General features: G+C 37.6%; 1 protein-coding gene and 2 pseudogenes across 1 annotated transcript; 2 read left to right on the top strand and 1 right to left on the bottom strand.

Moving 5' to 3' along the window:
- The first annotated feature begins 9,027 nt into the window (after positions 1-9,027).
- Positions 9,028-9,794, top strand: LOC111893094 (uncharacterized protein At2g29880). Its single transcript, XM_023889170.1, has 2 exons — positions 9,028-9,153; positions 9,258-9,794. Exons 1-2 carry the CDS (start codon positions 9,028-9,030, stop codon positions 9,792-9,794), a joined length of 663 nt encoding a protein of 220 aa, XP_023744938.1.
- Positions 9,795-21,907: 12,113 nt separating this feature from the next.
- LOC128126955 (5S ribosomal RNA) lies at positions 21,908-22,025 on the bottom strand (annotated as a pseudogene).
- Positions 22,026-22,521: 496 nt separating this feature from the next.
- LOC111893127 (5S ribosomal RNA) lies at positions 22,522-22,639 on the top strand (annotated as a pseudogene).
- Positions 22,640-22,973: the final 334 nt, after the last annotated feature.

Genomic DNA, 22,973 nt, shown 5'->3' with positions numbered 1-22,973 from the left:
TCTGAGTGATGGGAGTTAGCCATTAGGTGAATACGTCACGTCGCATGTGATCAGGTTGAATAATCTCAGAGTGCTAGATTTGTCCCTATTGCGCAGCTCTTGTCTGAGTCTAACCGTTGTAGGGACGAGTCTGTTACTCGAAGGATTATCTGAGCGTCATCACATGTGATGGTATTCAGATAAAGGCTAATTGGCATTACAAGGAGGTCTTCAGCAGTTGAAGACCGGTTTGGGGTGAAGTTAGAGATTTTCCCTAGGGTAAGCCTAGAATGAGAATAGCAGAGAATCAGCAGTGGTAAAGGGGACTTGGTGGAGTCAAGGCAGTCCTTGAGGAAGGTACGGTTAGATGTGGAAGGTAGTATGGGCCTGTACTACTGAAAGCATAGGATCCGTAACTAAATTGAGGAAGGCTGAGACAAGATCGGAGAACTTGTAGTGGATGTGATCCCTCGAGATATATCGGTATCACTAACAGTTGGTATTATGTTTTGCAGAATGGTGGTACTACGACAGAGGCCAGTAGTTGGCAGTTCATGAGAGGGATCGGGTTTGGGATCAGGTTCTGAGCCAGTAGATGAGAGGCTACGCAAGTTCATCGCGTCAGAGATCACCAGAGGCATCCTTGAGTCGACCCCCATCATCTTCGGGTCGATCAAGGAAGGGATAGTCGAGCTATTGGAGGATCGCCTCAGGGAGTTCAGGAGTGATATGGCATCTGGCCAGTCAGGATCCCGCATACTGTCCTTTAAGGACTTCAGGGGCAGTGGTGCACCAAATTTCCACGGGGCGAAGGACCTCATTGCTGCCAAACAATGGATTGCGGATATTGAGTCCCCGCAGCTGACCAGCTTCTGCCCCGAGGGGTCAAAGGTATGATTTGCAGTAGGGTGTTTGAGAGACCGGGCTAGGGATTGGTGGGAGTCGGTTAGTGACTTTCTGGGAGCCTCAGCTGTTCAGGCTATGACATGGTCAGATTTGTGACCCGGTTTCGAGCAGAGTTTGCGCCAGCTGTAGAGCTTCAACATCTGGCCAGGGAGTTTTTGGACATGAGAGAGACTACGGATATTGTGGAGGAGATCACCGCCAAGTTCCGGAAGAGGGCATTGTTGGTGCCCCAGTGTGCGGGATATGAGGATATGAGGAGGACCCGCTACCACGACATGCTACGGGCCGACATTCAGGAGCATGTTAGTTTTTCAGTGTGCCCTACCCTGGATTCCATGATTTCTAGGGCAAGGGAGAGGGAGATTGATGTAGAGCATGTCAGGAAAAGAAAGATAGAGGAGGGTCAGATGACTGGGGCTTCGAGGAAGAAGCCCAAGGGATCAGACGGTAAGCCGAAAGGCCAGTCGGGACCGGGCCCCTGCAGGAAATGCGGCAGGCCACATGAGGGGGCGTGTAGATTGGGATCGTCGGGCTGCTACTAGTGCGGCAAGACGGGGCATTTCAGCAGCGATTGTACTTCCCCTGCACCATTAATTCTGATGTGTGAGTTGCTATGTTTCCACTGCAACCAGAAGGGCCACAAGAAGGCCAACTGCCCCTAGTTGAAAGCAGCATCAGCGCCAGTGAAGGCGCCAGCTCCAGCAACCCTGCAGATCACTGATGGCCGGCAGGGCAAGGCAGAGGCTCCAGTGGTGAGGAGCAGAGCATTCCAGTTGACTACCGAGGAGGCACACGCTGCACCCGATGTGGTGACGGGATCGTTCCATGTGAACGGTATCCCAGTTCAGGTACTATTTGATTCAGGGGCTACCCGATCATTTTTCTCCCTTGCGCTTAGTAATAAGTTTCCTGAGTCTTCGGTCATGTTGGACTGCCCTTTAGAGGTAGAGATTGCAGATGACCGATTGGTGCAGGCATCGACGATATTCCGAGACTGTGTGCTGAGATTATTCGATGAGCGTTATCTGGTGGACGTGGTTCCAATTCCGTTGAAAGGGAACAAGGTGATTATAGGCATGGATTGGTTGAGCCCCAATGGGGCAGTGATAGATTGCGCATAGAAGCTGGTTCGGATAAGGACCCTAGGTGGGGGAGAGTTGGTAGTTCAGGGTGAGAGGCCACAACAACGACCAGTAGTATGTTCAGCAGCGAGAGCTAGGCGTTACCTTCTGCAGGGTTTGCTTAGGATATGTCGCTTATGTTATGGATACCCGGGAGGCGGGTACGGTGACAATGGGCGATATGCCGGTAGTGCAAGAGTTTACAGATGTATTCCCCGAGGAGTTGCCAGGGATACCTCCGGAGAGGCAGGTGGAGTTCAGGATCGACCTAGTCCCTGGTGCGGCTTCGATAGCCAATGCACCGTATCGGTTGGCTCCTCCCGAGATGCAGGAGTTGTCTACACAGCTGCAGGAGCTGTTAGATAAGGGATTCATTAGACCAAGTAGCTCTCCATGGGCAGCCCCGATTCTGTTTGTGAGGAATAAGGATGGGTTGCATCGGATGTATATAGATTACCGGGAGTTGAACAAGGTAACGGTGAAGAACCGTTACCCACTCCCGAGGATTGATGACCTCTTTGACCAGCTATGGGGAGCATCTTGGTTCTCCAATATTGATCTGCATTCAGGATATCATAAGATGAGGATCATAGAGGAGGATGTAAAGAAGACTGCGTTTCGGACACACTATGGCCACTACGAGTTTGTGGTGATGCCCTTCGGGCTCACCAATGCTCCTGCCGCGTTCATGGACCTCATGAACCGCGTGTGTAGACCGATGTTAGACCGGTCTGTGATAGTGTTTATTGATGATATCTTCGTTTACTCCAAGACGCAGGAGGAGCACGAGGAAAATCTGCGAGAGGTTTTGAGATTTTGAGGAGGGAGAACCTGTATGCTAAGTTCTCCAAGTGTGAGTTCTGGTTGCGCGAGGTGCAGTTCCTTGGGCATCTCCTCAACCAGAACGGGATCTCAGTGGACCCGGCCAAGGTGGAGGCCGTGATGAGATAGGAGGTTTTGAAGTCTCCATTCGAGATTCGGAGTTTCCTAGGATTAGCCGGCTGCTATTGCAGATTCATCCAGGATTTCTCCAAGATAGTCGTGCCCCTGACCAGGCTAACAAGAAAGCTCGTGGTCAAGATGCTATATGGGAGGAAGTGCAAGACCCCGATATGTTGGGGCGAGGTTGGGCAGAGGGTAATGGGGAGCACTGAGGTAGTGCTCAAGACGACAGAGAAGATTCAGCAGGTCTAGAGCAGGCTTTAGACTGCTCAGAGTCAGCAGAAAAGCTATGCCGATAAGCGCCAATCAGACCTGGAGTTCCAGGTCGGCGATATGGTTCTCCTGAAGGTGTCACCATGGAAAGGCGTTATTCGATTCATGAGCAGACTCAGCGAGTCCAAGGCAATCTTCTTAAGGATGAAGATGAACTTGACGAGTTGTTCATACAACTCGGCGAGTCAAGGACAAGACCTGTGTATCAGTTGAAGATGAACTCGACAAGTTGTTCAAACAACTCGTCAAGTCGGATGAGGATTCAGTCGATGTTCATTTAGAAGGAAAACTCGTCGAGTCATCGCCTAACTCGACGAGTAGAGATGCATATAAGGACAAATGGAAGGATAGGGACTCGACGAGTTGGCGAGCCAACTCGGCGAGTCAGGTCAACTAGAAGTTGACTTTGACTTTGATTTGGGCAGGGGTAAAATGGTCATTTTACCCTAAGAACAGTTAGCGGTGTATGACTAAGTGTTTTGTGGGAATTATAGCCGGAGGATTTCCGGAGCAGCAGCGGCAGCAGTCAGAGGATTCCCGCACAGATCAGCAGCTACTACAAGGTGAGTTACCTTCCAGTAGCGGTGGGTCTACGGCCATAATTTCGGCCCACCAGTATGAGTTGTATGTTAGATGATTGTCTTTGTGATATCATCTCGGTTTGCTACTACCTGATATGCTATATGCTGGCATGATATGTTATATGTGATAGTAGTAGAGTTTGGTTGTTAGAACCAAAGGGTAGGTCAGAAACCCCTGATATGTCTGATAATATGTACTGATATGTTTATATGCTGGCATGATATGTAATATGTGATAGCGGTAGTAGGAGGGGAATAGTCCCCAAGTTCGGTTGTTAGGATCGAAGGGTAATTCGGACACCCTAGATATGTCTGCTAGTATGTTTATGTTATGAAATATTTGATAGTAGCAGTAAGGGGTGGAATAGTCCCCGAGGGTCGGTTGTTAGGACTGACGGGTAGGTCATCACCCCAGAATGGCTTGACATGGGTAGGAAAGCACCCCAGAATGGCGGCATGGGTAGGACGGCACCCCAAAATAGCCGCATGGGTAAGTCGGCACCCCAGAATGGCCGTACCGGGTAGGTCGGGCACCCCAGAATTTCCCGGCAGTATGTATGCTATGTGATTGTATGGGTTGTGGTACGATGGTGGAGCTTACTAAGCTTCGTGCTTACAGTTTACTGTTTTGGTTTCAGGTACCTCTTCAGCGAAGGGAAGGAGCTGGCGTAGAAGCGGCACATCATACACACACGCTTTGTTTTCCGCACTATGAGTTATTCCGGGATTTGTACTCTGACATTATTATGTTTTTACGATTCGGTTTTCACATACGAGACATGTTTTATTAAAAGATATGATCGGATGATATTGTGTTACAAATGTTTTGTAAATCACTTAATCAAAAATGAAATTTTTGGACGTGAAAATTGGGTTGTTACACTCTTCTTATTATATACATGGCCTTTACAAGACTCTATACTATGGTATACTTGTCTATGATGCTCTATAAATCTCTAGGTCATCCCAACATTATCCAAATTGCTATTGTATGATCTAGTGTGTTCTAGATCGTTACAAAGTATTTCGGGTCATTCTAGCTTCGTCTAGGGCCCTCTTGATTATTCCAGATCATTCTCTTTTGTTCCATGGAAATCTATAATATTATAGCATCTTCCATGGTCTCGTAGAGAATTCTTGATCTCTCTGGAGACTTATCGAGTACACTTGATCATGTCGGAGTTCTTTAGACAATCGTGGAATTTTCTAGAAACTTGGTCTTTGACACCCCCCCCCCCCCCCACTTAAACCCTTGACGTCCATGTCAAGTCTTCTTGTATATCAATTTTTCAAGTGAGGTGTCACTTGTGTTCTTATTTCCTTGCATGTTTTGGGTCTTCTTGTAGCCTCATGGAATATCGGACCAATTCTCAAGGTTAATCACGACCCTATCTAGCATCGGCATGCGTCGATACCTTGAACTACGTTGTTTGGTCTCACATACTTCTTTATTTGATCATTATGATTACTAGTCGCTTGTGAATTATGTTCCTTCTTCCAACTTAGGGTATTGTACCGTAACTTCACAACTTGTTTAAGGTCTTTGTTAAACTTCATAGTCGATAGCGTCCGAGACCGTGTTCTACTCCTTTCTGGAGGTACGATGTGAATGATTGTACCTTTAGTAATACGCATAGTGTTATCATTTTCGAACAACCATGGACGTACTTCGTCTAGGAATTCCATTCCTAATACCATGTTGTAGTCATCCATGGGTACAACTACCAAGTCAATGGTGCCTTCCCATTCTACGATTTTCATGGGTAGTCCACGTGAAACTCCTAGGATGGGATTAGATGGAGAATTGACAACCTTCAAGTGGTCTTATTCTTTCATGTAGTGGATCCCCAATCTCTTTTCTTCGTTTTCAGAAAGGAAGTTGTGAGTCGCACCTGAATCTCTTAGCCTTGGTATTTCCTCCATTCACCTTGGCTTCTACTAACATGATACTTACTACCTTAGAACCACTCCCTTTCGATTTATTTGTCTCGTCTTTTTCCATAGAGTTTAAAAGTTGCATGGAACTCATGTGAGCTTCTTTTTCTTCTTCTTCTTCCTCTTTCAACACCATCGCATAAAATGTCTTTTTCTCCGGACAATCTCGGATCAAGTGAGGACCATCACACAAGTAGCACTTAATCTCCTTCCGTTCTTCTCTTGGGTATCTTCCTTCGATTGCTTTTCCTTTCGTACTCAAAGGTTGGTGTGTTTCTTGTTTCGTTTCCGGTTATGACATATTTTGTTCATCCCCACTAATCTTCTTAACCGTTCTTTCTCTTCGAAATTCCATTAGATCTTCTGCCAGGGCGATAACTTCGTCGATGTCTCTAACATTTCTCCTCTTGAGCTCCTTATAAGCCCAAGATTTTATTCTATCCATGAAATAAAGAAGTTTGTCTTTCTGTTGCATTTCAGGTAACTCTAGCATCAAGCTCGTGAACTCGACTATGTAGTCTCGGATGGATCCACTATGCTTTAGCCCATAAAGTTTCTTCATCGCTATGTATTCAGCATTATGTGGGAATAATTGTCTCTTAAGTTGCCTCTTGAACTCCTCCCAAGTATCTATGGTGTATAATCCTTTCTCAATCTCTCCATGTTTCCTTCTCCACCATAAACCTGCATTTTCACATAGATAAAGGACGGTCATATCGACCTTCATCTTTTCGTCTGTCACTCGGCTAGCATTGAAGTAACATTCATTTGACCAAAAGAATTCGTCAAGTTATTTGGGGTCACGTTTACCTCCTTACTTAATTGGTTTGGGTGCCTCTGTGTATGGTGTCGTCTTCGCAACAACTCTTCCTTACATTGCTACAATCTCTTGCTCGTACGAACTTTGGCTCTGATACCACGTGTCATGGGATGATTCAATCACCGTGTGCCACTTAGTGTTTCTTCGACTAAGTCAGGCTTGGAACACTTCCTTACGATGTACTAACGACTAGGATATCAAGAGATAAGATAAGGAATGCTATGAAGTAAGAAAGAAAGCTTCTATTATAGACTCGACTACTTTACAAGGCAACTTCCCAATGATTCCTACAAATGAGACATCCTTCCTATTTATAGGTACCTTACACCTCCTCAAATGGAAGTTTCTAAGTCCCGATCATTCTTGACTAATCTAGACTCTTCTTATTATATACATGGCCTTTACATGACTCTAGAATATGGTATACTTGTCTATGATGCTCTAGAAATCTCTAGGTAGTCCTGACATTATCCAAATTACTCTTGTATAATCTAGCGTATTCTAGATCGTTCGAAAGTCTTACGGGTCATTCTAGCTTCGTCTAGTTCCCTCTTGAGTATTCTAGATCGTTCTCCTGTGTTCTACGGACATCTATAATATTCTAGCATCTTCTAGGGTCTCGTAGAGCATTCTTGATCTCTCCGGAGTCTTCTCGAATATACTTGATCATGTTAAAGTTCTCTAGACGATCGTGGAATTTTCCAGAAACATGGTCTGTGACACCTAGGAGTCAAAAAGTTTCCAACTTTATGACTTTGCATGACCATTAAGAACTTAATCCAAACAAATCCCAACTTCTTAGCACCTTAAGACCTTCTAGAGCATGCATGGGAAAGAACCAAGCATCAAGATTGCATTTTTATGACACAAGACCCCTCATTGGGTCTAAAAGGACCACTTGTTTTATCAAGAGCATGACATACTCAAGAAACACAAAGGTTGGGAACAAAAATGCCCTAAATGGAGGAATATCTAGATCTACATGAAAGGATGATCAAGTTAGGAGCTTTTTACCTCCTGGAGGTTGCTAGCAAGAAGAGAATCCCATATCCAAACTTCCTTCAAGCTCCAATGTTCTTCTACCACCTTCTTCTTCTTCAAGAACACCACTAAAACACATAAATAAGCTCAAATTGCACTCTTCTCACTTAGGGTTAGCTAGAGGGACGTTTTTCAGATGGAGGGTGATGAGGGTGAATGTCTTGGGGCCATAAAGATGTTTAACAAGGGTCCAAACCCTAAATTTTAGGGTTTGGAACCCTCGCATGTACGCCCCACATAAACGATGTACGCCAAGCGAACAAGTACTCGCGCATGTACGCCTAGCATACGCTTCGTATGCCCAACATACTAAGCCTTCAGTCAAAATTACCAAAATGCCACTATAGGGCATTTTTGCAATCCTCCTCATGCACAGGGGGCAAAATGAAATATTTTTTATATAAAGGGTTAAAATCAAAATTACCTCATCATCGGGATGTTACAAAATCCTAGAAGGATTCAAACCCTTAGGGCGTGTTTGTTGTGATGTATTTGGCTGCATTCCTTTGTAATTGGAATTAAATTCCAATTACAAAGTGTGTTTGGCTAGGTTTTTATAAGGAATTGAATTACTAAATGAAAAAAACATGCCCTTCTCTAGTGTAATCAGATGCCTTAGCTATGAGAGAAGATTTCAAATACAACGCGTGTTCCATATTTTATTGAGACAAAAATACCCTTTCCTTTCAACAAAAAAGAACGCAACCCTAATTCCAGTTTATTGCTCGCTTTCTTTCTTTCCTTTCGTGTAGGAGGACCTCCAATCCAACGACCAAACTAATCCTTGCCATCTTCGTCATCTTCGTTCAACATACAGGTATGTTAATCTGATTTCTTCACCATGCTTTCTATTAATTTCTTTTTCATCTTCGTTCAATCTGATTCGCTAATTATTTCCTTCCAATCGGTTCCTTCAAATCAGTTCCAATCTCTATCACAATGTTCCAATATGATTTCTTCTTCATGCTTTCTATTTCTTCGTCATCTTCTATGTTGCCGGAAAATTGACGCCTCCAGGAAAAAAGTCGACGAGGCCGACTCTTGGAAAAAGTCCACGGGAAATTGTCGACCTTTCCTCACTTGCATTCTTATTTAGTTTTTGTTGTTTATCCTCATATTATGAGATGGCTTTTGAATTCCTGTTAATGAACCTATTTTTTATGTTTTTACTTGAATTTGTTACAGGTTACGTTATGTCTCGACTTAGTTTAACATGTAGACGTAGGTTAGGGACAAGAAAAGTTGTTCTAGCATATTGGAATCAAGTTATGGTATCAGTTGTATGGTTTTTTTTATTACCTTATGGTTTTTTATTACCTTGTACGGTTTTAAATCTGGTTATTTACAACATTTGGGACAAGCATTGAAAGAATCACTCCCAAATGCGGGTATTTTGGCGAAACCTCATATTGAGTCACGAATCAGAACTATGAAGAAAGAGTGGCAGGTTGTTTATGACATGATCACCGGTAATAACACAAGTGGGTTTGGTTATGATAGTGTTAATCGATGTGGAACAGTTGAATCACCTGAGGTTTGGGATTCTTATGTAAAGGTATATTTATAATATATATATATATATATATATATATATATATATATATCTTTGATTTATTTTTATTGTTGTTCAAAATAATAATTTGTTGTTGCATGTGATAGGTGCATAAAGGAGCTGAAAAATGGCGAAATAAATCACTTCCTCATTATGATGACTTGTGTATCATTTTTCGAAAAGATAGGGCTCAAGGGAATAGAGCCAAAGATTGTAAGGATATATCACATAATGAAAATGTGGAAGAAGAACTGTTGCAAATGGAAGATGATTTCAATGAACAAAGTGAGGAAATTTCACCCACACCAAATGGGCAAAGTGAGGAAACTTCAAGTGCTAGTACTAAGAAAAGGAAACGTAAATTTGATCCTTTCATTGAGGGAATATCTAAAGCCTCCACGTTACTTGGCAAAGATCATCGGGAAGCATCGGCCATCATGTCTCAATCTTTAAATGCTGGAGTGGAGTTACAAAAGAAAACTTCTATGGTGACTTCTGAAATTTTGAAGATTCCATCAATGGATCAAAAGGATAAGTTTAAAGCAAGTCGAAAGATAATGCGCGAAACGGAAGCAGTGTTGACCTTTTGGAACTTGCAAGGGGAAGAACGTGAAACTTTTGTGAAGCTCATGTTGGAAGAATGATATGTACCACATAGTATTTCTGTGTATCATTTTGAGATACTTTGCTCATTTTTTGTAAGTTGTGATATCATGGATATCATCTATATTCCAAACTTATCTAACATGTATTTATTTTGGTTTATCATTTTGGAAGATGTACGAAAAACGCTCTAGAATGGAAGCTATATTTGATTGTTAGGTAATATATGTTTATAATGAGTATTAAATTTGATTGTTGGTTTATTTAGAAGTATTTTTGTATGTGAATTATAAAGCAATTTGAAAAAAAAAAAAAAAAAAAAAAAAAAACCAAAAAAGGGTATTATTGTCATTTGACAGAATATCATTCCAATTCCTTCACCAAATCGTCAATCCAAACAGAAATAGACATGAGAATGGATTTCAATTACAAATCAAAATTTGGTAGCCAAACGCGCAACTGAATTCAATTCCAACAGAATTCAATTCCTTCAGATTTCAATTACAACAAAATTCAATTACATTCCTCAGCATTACGCCAATCCAAAGAGTCTCTTAAGGTTTATCCTTATCTGATTCTAACCTACTTTATGCTTATCAAGGAGCTTATCAAAAATATTCATATCAATGTCTCTAGATGCTTCCAGAATATTCCAATTAATCTCTTGGATTAATATTTAGGCTCTTTAATTAATTAAAACATTTTAATTAATTACCAAAATAATTTGTAATTAATTTATTAATTTCTTAATAAATTAATAACTTATTTATCTCTATTTCCTTATTGTTATTTAGATTATGAGGCCAAGCTAAAAGGACCTTGTAGTTTTTAGAAATAATACCAAAATATAATCACCTTTGACACTATTTCCAACGATGTTTACCTAACAAGGTTTATTAGATAAACTAAAATCACTCTTGAGAAGAATAGTACGACATATCTAATGGAAGATGTATGCAAAAGCTCACAATTTCACACTTTTAAAAACGATATGAAAATGGTATCTATATTTTTCAATGAAAGGCAAGCATTTAAAGAACAACTAAAGCGAGTTTAGATGCATGCATGTACTTCTTTGAAAAACTTACATACGAGGGAGTTTTTTTATATACCAATAGTATCTTCTATGTGGGACATTCATGATAAACCAAATCAATTGAAGTTAATGGTTCCTGAAAAGTTCACTAAAATGATATCACAAATCCATAACCATACTTTTTATATCTTACATCATGAGAATGTTGATAGCACTAGGATTATTTACATGAGTGACTGAGATCATTTGTTACGATTTTTTGTTTTTAGATACTTTAGTAATTCTATTTTTGGTATGTTTTAATATTCTAGAGTAGGGATGAGCGTTTTGACTGTAGAACTAAATTGTAACTGGAGCCAGTTGGTACCAAACAGGTTTAAACGGTCCGCTTATCAGTTCCCAATATTCCCTAATTTTGGTTATCAGTTACACCAGTTTTGGTCTTAGCTGGTATCAGTTACATCGGTTCCAATAATTGGAACCAAAAGTTCAAAAATATGTATTTTTCCTAATCGTATTATTTCAAAATTCACCTTTATTTTCTTATTTTTGCATCTAGCAACAATGGTGTATCTAGAATTTGGGATGCATATCCTTCTTAATCGTCACATGTAAAAATGGTGTTAATAAGTTATGATGATTAAAACATTTTTTCATTTTGTATGGTAAATCTATATTACAAGAACATGTTTCACTTTTACCCCTCTTGTACTCAATTGCAACACAACAAGTTGAGTTTCATTCTTTGTCGGGTCCAATCTCTTAACTCAGATGGGGTTTGGTTTGATTTCACTCCATGCCCTTTGTGGTCAGCATATTTTCTTTTTAAAATTTCAAGTTTAATCACTTATTTTTTTAAAATATGATTGTGGATGAAATTTGTTGAAGTATAATAGGTTGATACACTACAATGTTATTCAGTTCATGTCATTTTTGTGAGTTAATTTGCAGTAGAAAGAGTATGGTCAATGTCTGATACTCATTTGTATTATTTTGCTTAGGAATGAATATGTTTCTTTTGAAAACAAGTACTAAACAACCCTCTTTACACATTGTATGTACCAAAAAAGCCGCGTTTTTTTTTTTTTTTTTTTGTTATTTTGGTTACAAACCTTGTTTTCGGTTATTTTCCTTTCTAATGCATTGATCATAGTTTTTTCGATATTAAAAGGTTCCAAACATGGTATAATAATTCATGTACCGAAAACCAAACCAGAACTAATTCTCTTGTACCGGTCTGATCTTTGGTTCGACCAAATCTTCATTTTTGGTGCTCGGTTATTCTGGTTTTAGTTTCGGAACTGAACACACCCATATTTTGAACCAATTTTTCATCATCTAGTAGAACTGTGTTTCAATTTTGCATGTTATATTTCCTTGAATCGTTTGAAATGGTCCACTAGTTATGGTTACATGAATGACATAATACATGACTATTGTGAAAATTTTGGAGACATCCATGAGATAGACAGACATCATTGAGTGAATCTTAAATTGTTTCAAATTTTTATTAGCCTTTGACGTGAGATGTATGTCAAACCCTAAATGAGTGTAGTGTTACACCTAGAAATAAGTCAAACATTGACATGAAATATGACGGTTATTAATGTTGTTATCATATATAACATGAAACTTGTGAAGATGATCTATAGTCAAAACGGAATTTGTTCATCTAAGAGTCTAGAGCATGGTGTGTGTGGTTAAGACCTTTCGATAGAACCAAATAAGATGGAAGTGTTTTACCCAGACCATCCAAGTAGAAATTTGATATTATCTTTTCTAACTTTGTAAAGTAAAAAAACCTATGGAGTAACCAAGTGATTAAAATCCATGTCGTTGCTATATAGAATTAGATAAAGGGAAAATGGAGACGAAAAACTTATTCACCCATTGATGGTTTTTGTGGATACTAGAAAATCACACATGATTGGGAGCACCGACATATACACTTGAAAAATGAGGAAACATTTTTGCAATTTTCTAAAGATTATATAAATGTAAACCCAAATCGAATATAAATATATTTTGAAAGAAATTGATGTATTCATTTGTTTCATCATATTCTTAGAGCATCTTCAATAATAGATTTTTCAGAAGTTTCTATTGAAAAAAAGCTTTTGAAAAGTTTTTTACCATTAGAATGAGAAGTTTTTTTCTAAAATTAGCCCAACTATTTATTGAATTTTTTTTAAAAATGGCTAAACGATTCAGCGGAAGCCTCACCATAATATTTTAATGGTGACCCCAAATTCAAGCTCATTTATAGGGCAAACTCAGCCCAAAAGAGATTTTCAGGGAAAATTTCTCACATGTAGAACATAATTGTAAGAGACAAATTTAACATATTTAAAGAATTGAAATCCTAACCTCAAACGCATATGGATATCAAACTCGGTGTATCAATCCAGCTAGGCTGGACATCACTTGTCACGTATTCACTAAATAATAAATTGGTATTCAAATAGTGTTTTTTTACAAATTAGCCCATTTGCTTCAATAATATTTATTTCACCCTGAATTATATCAAAATAATTAAAATAATATCAACTATGAATGTTAAAAACATAATGATAGGCTAATATGTTTATTCTTTTTTATTTTACGACTATATATAAGACTAGATTATGACCCGCGTTAAACGCGGTGAACATAAATTAAATACATATTATATTAATATTGTCTTAGGTGAAATTTTAATAAAAATTGTTAGTTAGAATCATTTTTTGACTTTTTGAGCCAAACTTATTAAATAAAAATATTTAATATTTATATTAGAGCAATTTGGTTTTTTAATATAGTGATTTTTAACATAAATGATCCACATGATTTTTTGTTTTATCACAACATGATACGACTTCTTCATTAAAACATGTTTGTAGTAGCTTTATGATTTGACTTTGTACGGTGTACCAACCTCCATGGAGGCTCACATGACTCTTTTCATATTGGCCCTGTAAAACCAAAAACAATAATAAGTTGTTATATGTACCAGCAACATTAAATTCTGCAAAGAAATTCGATAAACATTACAGTTTAAGTGCATTGTCATAACCATAAACATCAAATTCAGATATTTTAATTTGGTAAATTTATAAAGTATTTTTTCCTTATAAGAATTAAAATATGATTTTTCAAGCTACACCCAATCACATATACATATCTTCTGATCAAAGAAATCATTACAAGAAAAAAAACATGTTATGAACAAAAATATAATATTAGTTTCATAATTTGCCAAAGGCTAACACTAATAAATAATAATGAATTTTCACAAATCTTGCATTTTGGTCACTGCATCCAACAAACAAATGAAATTCAGTTTAAAGGATTGATTCAAGAAGTGCATCCATGACTTCTTGTAGCCAAATTTAGGGAAATGCTAAGACCTACCAAGATATGAAGGAACGGTCTATGACGCTACAGCTGGTTTCTGGAGGGCAATACAAATTCAAAATCATTAGCACATATCTTTCCTAACCGCTTCAATTATTAAATTTAGATCAAATTTGTCAAAATCAAATTACAAAAAAAATAAAAAAAAATAAAAAAAATAAAAAAATAAACCAGATATATAACCTAGCAATCAAACAACATATTTTTCATAGAAATAAGTATCACAAATCCACAATTTATACTTTATATAATATTCTTAAATTTTATCTTACCTTTTCATCTTTAATGGTTACTAACACCTCTTTCTGTCTTATTGTTATTACACGCATGTATATCAAAGATAAGAGAAAGAACTTTGGAGAACGAATGTTGATAGGGTGATCCTTCATTGAAAACGTAGCAAAATTATTCATTGAGCCGCTAGGATTCTTCTATAGACCGCTAGAAGATCTCTATAGTGATAACCGTTATGACTTCTATGAGAGCACACCATTTAAAGTAACAGTTTTGATTAATGTAAGTGAAAAATCATTTGGCATACTTACCAATTGTGATTGTTTCTACTTGAATGTGAACATTGACATTCTTGTAGAGAAATAGAACTTCAAATGAATCTTACATAGCCAAATCAACAAACATGACAACATAAAAAAAAAGCCTAAATTGATATATAACCAATTAGGTTTTGTTGAACAATTTTTTCAATTTATCAAAATTTTATTTTATTACAAACCTATATGAGTAATCAATAATCTTAAGCAAGTGAAAGAAGTAATTGTTAATTTAAAGCTAGTAAAAAAATACAATATTGTGAAATTGCTTATAATTTGCATGTTTGCTTATTGTCCTGGACGTAACCAACCACTTGGACATATATTATTATTTGATTAATTAGTGCATTAATTACATTATTGAATATGAAATTTAACAATTGTTCAAATTCATTTACACTTGATTTATTAATAGAAATTTGATAAATTTATAGTCATAAAAGTATGCTTAATTCAACAAGTCTTTATCAAAATTAGTAGAAAACCGAGTTTCTTGAAGAAACAAATCAAATACACAAAAACGATATAAATAAAAAACAAAGAATTGAGCAAAGAACATTTGAAGATTATGTCAGAAAGGTATGACCAATATGATCTTTTTGGCACTTTTCAATATAGTCATGGTTAATGCTTTCTCATCTTCAAGATGATAAGTACAAGTGAGTAGAGAAAAAAAAAATTATACTATGCTTAATTCAACAAATTTGTTATCAAAGTTAATGGAAAATATTTTTTTTTCAAAATACTCAATTATTAAGTATGTAGGATATTACTACTAAGGTATTTAGAGTTTTGCATCATCCTCAAGCTTCAATATAAACATCAACTAATGTTCATCACTTTCAAGGCAAATTCTCTACAATTTAAACTTAAATATAGTAAATATAATCAATAACATTATAAAAAACGGTAAGTTTAAGAATAAATACATACAATTATTGAGTTAGATTGTTGGAAATCGAGCAATTGTAATTTAACATGTATCAAACCGATTATTACTTTCAAAACTTGAGGTATTTATTATATTAATAAGATTTAAATTCAAGATGATTGTTTTTCCCTTGATGAATTTTGGTACTATCCATCTACACTGAGAAAGAAATAGAATAATTATGAAGATATATCATGTTGATTTGCAAACATATAGGATGGTCAATGCATAAATTACGGCTTTAAATTTGGAGAAGATTTGAGTTTTGAATTTTGAATTTTATTTTAGGGATAGAGAAAATTGGTGAAAGTTTGAGCGGAAACATTAATGGACAACGTGTTTGACCAAACATTGCTCAATATGACATAAGCAATTTGATCTAAGGGTGGAAAATGTATAAGTGAAATAAAATCAAAAGTCTTTATTGCTTTAGATGATGGAATAAAGTTTTTGTTTTAGACATATATATATATATATATATATATATATATATATATATATATATATATATATATATATATCAATCTTCTATTTTGTAAATGTAAACGTCTTAGTCTTCGTCTATCTCTAACATCATTGTAATGAGTTTTATTATTTAAATCTATAAAATTGTATGATATCATTAATACGTAAAAATAATAATATTTCAATGGTAAATATTACTAATAAATTTATAAATAATTTCACAAGAAATATAAATAATTTTTTTATAACGGTTAGAAGATTTATACACTACTACAAAATGGGTAAAAGAACCCGATTAAAAGCTTAAAAGAACCCGATTTTCAACCGGGTCTTTTGTGGGGCGAGTCCTATGTGAAAAATATAATAAAACCCAGTTTATCAACCGGGACACATTAATGTAATATATCCCAGTTCCTATTAACAAAACCGGGCCCTTTCATGTTAAATAGGAGCACTTTTTGTGATCATATAGCCCGGTTCTTTAGCATACAACCGGGTTCTTTTATGCAAGTAAAACCATATTTTGATTAACTAAACAACCCAGTTCTTATGAATACAATCGGGTCCTTTCATTACTTTTAAGTTTTTTTTGGTACTTTCTATCAAAATTTAATCTGAGTAGTCAGTAATTTATTGTTATAATTGCTATGTTGCTAATTTTGTATTTTATTGAACTAATTGAAGAAATCCTCATTTTAAATCCAAATAAATTCCAACCCAACTTTAACGAGAGATTCCCATATGCACCCATATTGAAGGATTTAGCACCAACTTCTCTGCCACTTCCCATAAGCATCAGTGTGCATGCAATTATTAATGTTGCTCACTTGAACACACCGGTATGTATAGAGCCAAGCAAACCACATGTACACCAAAAGACGCGTTTGATTCTTGTTGGTAAATGTCCATCAAGATTCTTGACACCTGGCTGAAAGAAATCAGATTACAATTAAGCAAACTATAAATTCAAACATAATGCATACCAATAAACAAAATCGGGCTTTTACAGATGAACAAGAATATCATAAATACATACATTGCCACCCTTAGTCTTCAAACCTGGTCTTCTTGGGTGCGGCTACATCACTCCCACCTGTTTTTCAGATTTAGAAACTCATAAATTCAAACATATTGCGTACCAATAATCACAAAATTACAATGAACAATCAAAATCTTATAATTTTCTAGTACCTTTTCAATATTCCATCTACCAAGTTCTTGTGCCCTTCACATGTTCTTTCCTGAATTATCACAATGAACTTAACAAGTCAACATGAACCACCATTACTAGGAAAAAAGTTATGTTTATATAGTGTACCTTGTTATGCATCAATTGCAGCTGCCTCCACACAAACCATATATTTGTACTCTCCAAAATCAGCCATATTGTTTACCTTCTTATCCTATTGATTACACTAATGTACAGCAAATAGTCAGTGTGTGAAAAAGAAGTTCATAAACTTACACTTGTAATTTCACTAAGTCATGTATAGGTAAAGTGCATTAGTCATGTATCGGTAAAGTGCATTAGTGATGTATGTATAAAGTGGTTGAATGAGTAATGATATCTATTTGAATAAGGTTTTGGTTAATCCTGTTGCTTTAATATTTTCTTCAGATTATGTGTGGAATATTTGAAAACGAGGCCAAGATGTCCATCAGAGAAGATTAAATCAGGACTACATAAAAACGCGATTGCAAATTTGAAACTACTAACAACCATATAATGCAAATTTTAAAAATACTAATAACCATACAACAAAGATGAACCACTAAGATGAGCAATAGGTTTCAAATATGTCCTTTTATACAGACCTACACCACATAATACACAGAAGTTAATCAATTTAGATAAAAAGTTAAATGGTAAGACTTACAGCAGAAAAAGGGCTACAGAGGACAAACGACGGTTGTTTTGTTTTGCACAGGTGGTGGTGGTAAGGAGGAGAGGCGATAATCAGTGATAACTAGGGTTTTGCACTTTGCAATCGTTTTTGGTCCATACCAGAGAATTTGAGGTGTGAAAAGGGGGTATTTAAAGGGCGCTAGTTTTTCAATAAATTTTGCTTGAAAATTAGGCGGGCTGGAATTTCAACTCCTTTTAACCATTCAGCTTTCAAATGGAATTGGATGGCTCTATTATTTGAATTTATTGGTAATGTATAGGGATTCATTTTATGTAAATTGATTGATGTTATGCAATTAATAAAAAATATAATTTCACATTATAAATTTTAAATTTCTATTTGAATATAGTTATTTTTTTAAGTAGGATTCCATTCGACCATAATCTTCATCATATAAAATTATTACAAAATTAAATCTTTGTAATGTTGATATTATTTGAATATAATGATTATTTTTTATATTACTATTTCATTTTGAAAATAAATATGTTACATTTGGTTCACATAATTTTTTTGAATAAACTAAAATTTGTCCAAAAACTATAATAAATCATAAATTTGAATCCAATTTTATATTATATTTGGTTCACAGACAAACATGTCATATAATTTTGATTTCAATAATATAAAACGATATAATTGGCTTAATTTTACTTTTGTTTTATATCTTAAATGTATAAGATATATTATATAAATTATAAAAATAGTAAATGGTCGTTGTGGGTAGTAACGAATGGATCTAGCGGTCTTGGTTGGTCGTGGCGAAGGTTGTAGGTGGTGGTGGTGGCGGCACTAGCGGGTGGCGATGGAGATGATGGTTGTGGGTGGTGGTGGCAAAGGCAACGACGGTGGGTGGTGATGATGGTATTGGTGGTGGTGGTGGGGTGTATGACGATAGTAGAGGTGGTAGTGGTAGAGGATGTTATGGGTGGTGGTGACAGTAGTGGTGGCAACGGTAGCAATGGTGTTAGAGGTAATGACGATGGTGGGTGGTGGCGGTGGTGGTAATTGTAATGTCAAGCCTTATGATCTGATGAGTCAAAATACTCACACGTTGATTACCAGCATCAACGCAAGTTCTCCAAGTTCCAGCATCAACGTGTAACTATTTGTACATTTTGTATGGTAGGTTGTAATTACATAAAGTATAATTGTTAACCAGTTGATCCGATATCTTTGTGATTAGGATCAGTTTATATTTAAATTTAGATACAATCCTTTTTATGTTGGGATATACATTTAATAGTTTAATATATAATATTGTATTAGGGTAAAACCCTAATGAGTTCTTTATGACGGCTTTGTGACATTTGCTTTGTGCACCCGTTCTCTTAGTGAGAACTTTTTTTAGTGAAAACCATCTTTGTGATAATCATTGTTCTTCATTGTAACTTTCTTATATCCATCAAATATTGGTGCATCTCGTATGGATAGTAGTCCTCGTAGGACTTTTGGAGTCTAGCAGTCATTGCTGCGAGCATGATGCAATGAACCTTCGTAGCATCTCGCTCATGAGTTTCGAAAGCAACAATTTTCTCGGAAGTAGCAGTGGTGTGGTCAATCTCCTTCAGCTCCTTATTGAGAACATACTCTTTGTCTTCGTAACGGGTGACCATGCGAATGTTGCAGATCCAATCATTAAAATTGGACCCATCAAATATCTGTCACAACTATGAAATTCTATATCCTTTTAACTATAGCAATGATAGCCATTGTAACCAAAATTTTGAAAACATGCTTGATGTTTATTCAATGACAACAAACTTTCATCAAAAACTCTATATAAACACTTCAAATGGTCAACGAAAGATTGGAAACACTAAGAATCCCAACATAAGCCCGTTTTGGACTACGATTTCCTTATTGGGCCTAATGGACCAATAAGTTTCCAATTTGACTATTTTAGGCTTAGAACCCTTAATTGGGCTCTAATTGGACCCACTTTCATGAAACTTAACATTTTGGGCCATAATGGATCCAAAATGAATTGGTTTATCCTAATAAGCCTTATTGGGCCATAATTAACCTAATTAGCCTTAATGGGCCATAAATCCATTCCTTTATACAATTTGGGCTGTGAACTACTCTAAAGGCCCAATGGGTCGAAAACTTTCTCTATGGGCCTTAAAAATCTTGAACCAAAATTTGAAGTGGGCCAAGTTAATCCATTTCTTCTTCCTTTAGCCCAAACTCGGCCCATGTGTGTGTTAAAAAGAGAGAGAGAGAGAGAGAGAGAGAGAGAGAGAGAGAAAGAGAAATGGATGATTAACTAATGCCTTGACACCTCATCTTTGTTTGGGGGATAATTAGGAAACTACTCAACATATATCCATGCAACTTCTCATATCTCCATGTAACTATCACCTCAAGCCTTCTCTCCCCTCTCTTCTTCTACCTTCGGCCGAGTGCATCAACACACCCACACACATAATTCATTTTCAAACACTTCCAAATTCTCTCAAGAACAACTTCTTCCTTCCATCAAAATCTCGAAATTTGCTTGTTCTCAAGGATCTTCACAAGTTCTTCAACCTTTGGTAAGTTATTAAACACAAACATCTATTTTTCATCTTAATGTTAAGAACTCCTTCTTACATAGCTTTATTCCATGATCTAACTCTTAGAAACCATCTAAGTTCGAAAATCACTCAAGAAAGCTTGCTAAAGGTCAAGACTTCTTCCATTTCATCTTCAAAATCGAAACCACAAACACAAAGTGAGTTCATACCCCCTTGTTTTCAGTTTTTACTTGTTTTTAGGGGGAGAATACAAGTGTTATGTGTTGATCTATGTGTGATTGCATGTTATATGTGATTTCTTTGATTTATGTTGTGAAAAATTGTGTTAATACATGTATTGGCCGAACAGGAGAGGGACGAGGTCATAAGGGAGATGACCGAGATGGCACAACTGTTAGCACAACATTTTGGGATATAATCGCACCACCGACATTAAGCAATTAATAGTGTAGTAATATTAGGATTTCTTGTGTAGGTGTATTATGTGATATACACTTATCGTCGTTCTACTTGATGACAAAAGATGCCTCGAGGACGCCCACCAGTCAACAACAATCCACCACCACCATCCCCGGATACGCCCAACGTGCTCCGCTAGGGACCAAATTGCAAGGATTTTTAAATGAAGGGCTACACGGGAAAATACCTAGGATCACCTGTCTGGTATTTACTATGTTGTTATGTTATAGGGATCTGTTAGACATGTATCCTAGTATATAGGATGTTGCTATGATTTAGTGATTTGTTAGATCTATATCTTGATATATAGGATGTCACTATGTTGTGATACTGTCCGCTTTGGGCCACTCGGCATGAGGACTTCCCAGGGGGTCACCCATCCTGGTACTACTCCCGCCCGAGCACGCTTAACTGCAGAGTTCTCCTTCACGGCTTTAAAACGCGTTGTGACAAGGAAGGTATCCACACCCCTTATAAGGAGTGCTTAGTTCTCCTTCCTAGCCGATGTGGGATCAGATCTAACCCACTTTCACCCCCCATTATAGGGTTCGACGTCCCCGTCGAACACATCGACATGTGCCCTAGCTCTGATACCATTTGTAACATCCCCCTCTGGCACGTATCACAATACTGACCGCTTTGGGCCACTCGGCACGAGGACTTCCCAGGGGGTCACCCATCCTGGTACTACTCCCGCCCGAGCACGCTTAACCGCAGAGTTATTATGGGATCTGCTGCCCTCACGGCTTTAAAACGCGTTGTGATAGGGAAGGTATCCACACCCCTTATAAGGAATGCTTAGTTCTCCTTCCCAGCCGATGTGGGATCAGATCTAACCCACTTTAATTTGTAACATCCCCCTCTGGCACGTATCACAATATTGTCCGCTTTGGGCCACTCGGCACGAGGACTTCCCAGGGGGTCACCCATCCTGGTACTACTCCCGCCTGAGCACGCTTAACTGCAGAGTTCTTATGGGATCTGCTGCCTTCACGGCTTTAAAACGCGTTGTGATAGGGAAGGTATCCACACCCCTTATAAGGAATGTTTAATTCTCCTTCCCAGCCGATGTGGGATCAGATCTAACCCACTTTCACCCCCATTATAATTAAAGTGGGTTAGATCTGATCCCACATCGGCTGGGAAGGAGAACTAAGCATTCCTTATAAGGGGTGTGGATAACTTCCCTATCACAACGCGTTTTAAAGCCGTGAGGGCAGCAGATCCCATAAGAACTCTGCAGTTAAGCGTGCTCGGGCGGGAGTAGTACCAGGATGGGTGACCCCCTTGGAAGTCCTCGTGCCGAGTGGCCCAAAGCGGACAATATTGTGATACGTGCCAGAGGGGGATGTTACAAATGGTATCAGAGCCAGGGCACGGGTCGATGTGTTCGACGGGGACGTCGAACCCTATAATGGGGGGTGAAAGTGGGTTAGATCTGATCCCACATCGACTGGGAAGGAGAACTAAGCATTCCTTATAAGGGGTTTGGATACCTTCCCTATCACAACTCGTTTTAAAGCCGTGAGGGCAGCAGATCCCATAAGAACTCTGCAGTTAAGCGTGCTCGGGCGGGAGTAGTAGTAGGATGGGTGACCCCCTGGGAAGTCCTCGTGTCGAGTGGCCCAAAGCGAACAGTATTGTGATACGTGCCAGAGGGGGATGTTACAGAAGGTTCCAGAAGCGGCTACATGGCGAGAACTGTGATTGGTTGACACCTTTTATTAGCATATGGATTAATGAGATTGACTCGTTAGGGTTTTAAGTCTGATATGTAGTCTATAAATATGGATGTCAACTAGTTATTTGTTAGTATCTTGAATTACAGTGAGTAGGCGAATCTATGTTGAATTGTACTTGTGACCTCTATATTGAGAAATCGTGAGTAGAGAATACTTCCTCTTGCATGTGGCGTAGATCACCTTGATCGAACCACATAAATATTGTCTTGTGTGCTTG

The sequence above is a fragment of the Lactuca sativa genome, chromosome 6, assembly GCF_002870075.4.
Source record: "Lactuca sativa cultivar Salinas chromosome 6, Lsat_Salinas_v11, whole genome shotgun sequence".
In the NCBI taxonomy this organism is placed as follows: domain Eukaryota; kingdom Viridiplantae; phylum Streptophyta; class Magnoliopsida; order Asterales; family Asteraceae; genus Lactuca; species Lactuca sativa.
Note: the sequence above shows the minus strand (reverse complement) of the source record. Positions and strands in the feature narration are given on the sequence as shown.

Bases quoted from the DNA above. Each gene is read 5' to 3' on its own strand.
- LOC111893094 (XM_023889170.1), top strand. From the start codon at position 9,028: ATGAAGAAAGAGTGGCAGGTTGTTTATGACATGATCACCGGTAATAAC. The intron at 9,154-9,257 runs GTATATTTATAA...TGCATGTGATAG, and splicing joins TTTGGGATTCTTATGTAAAG to GTGCATAAAGGAGCTGAAAA.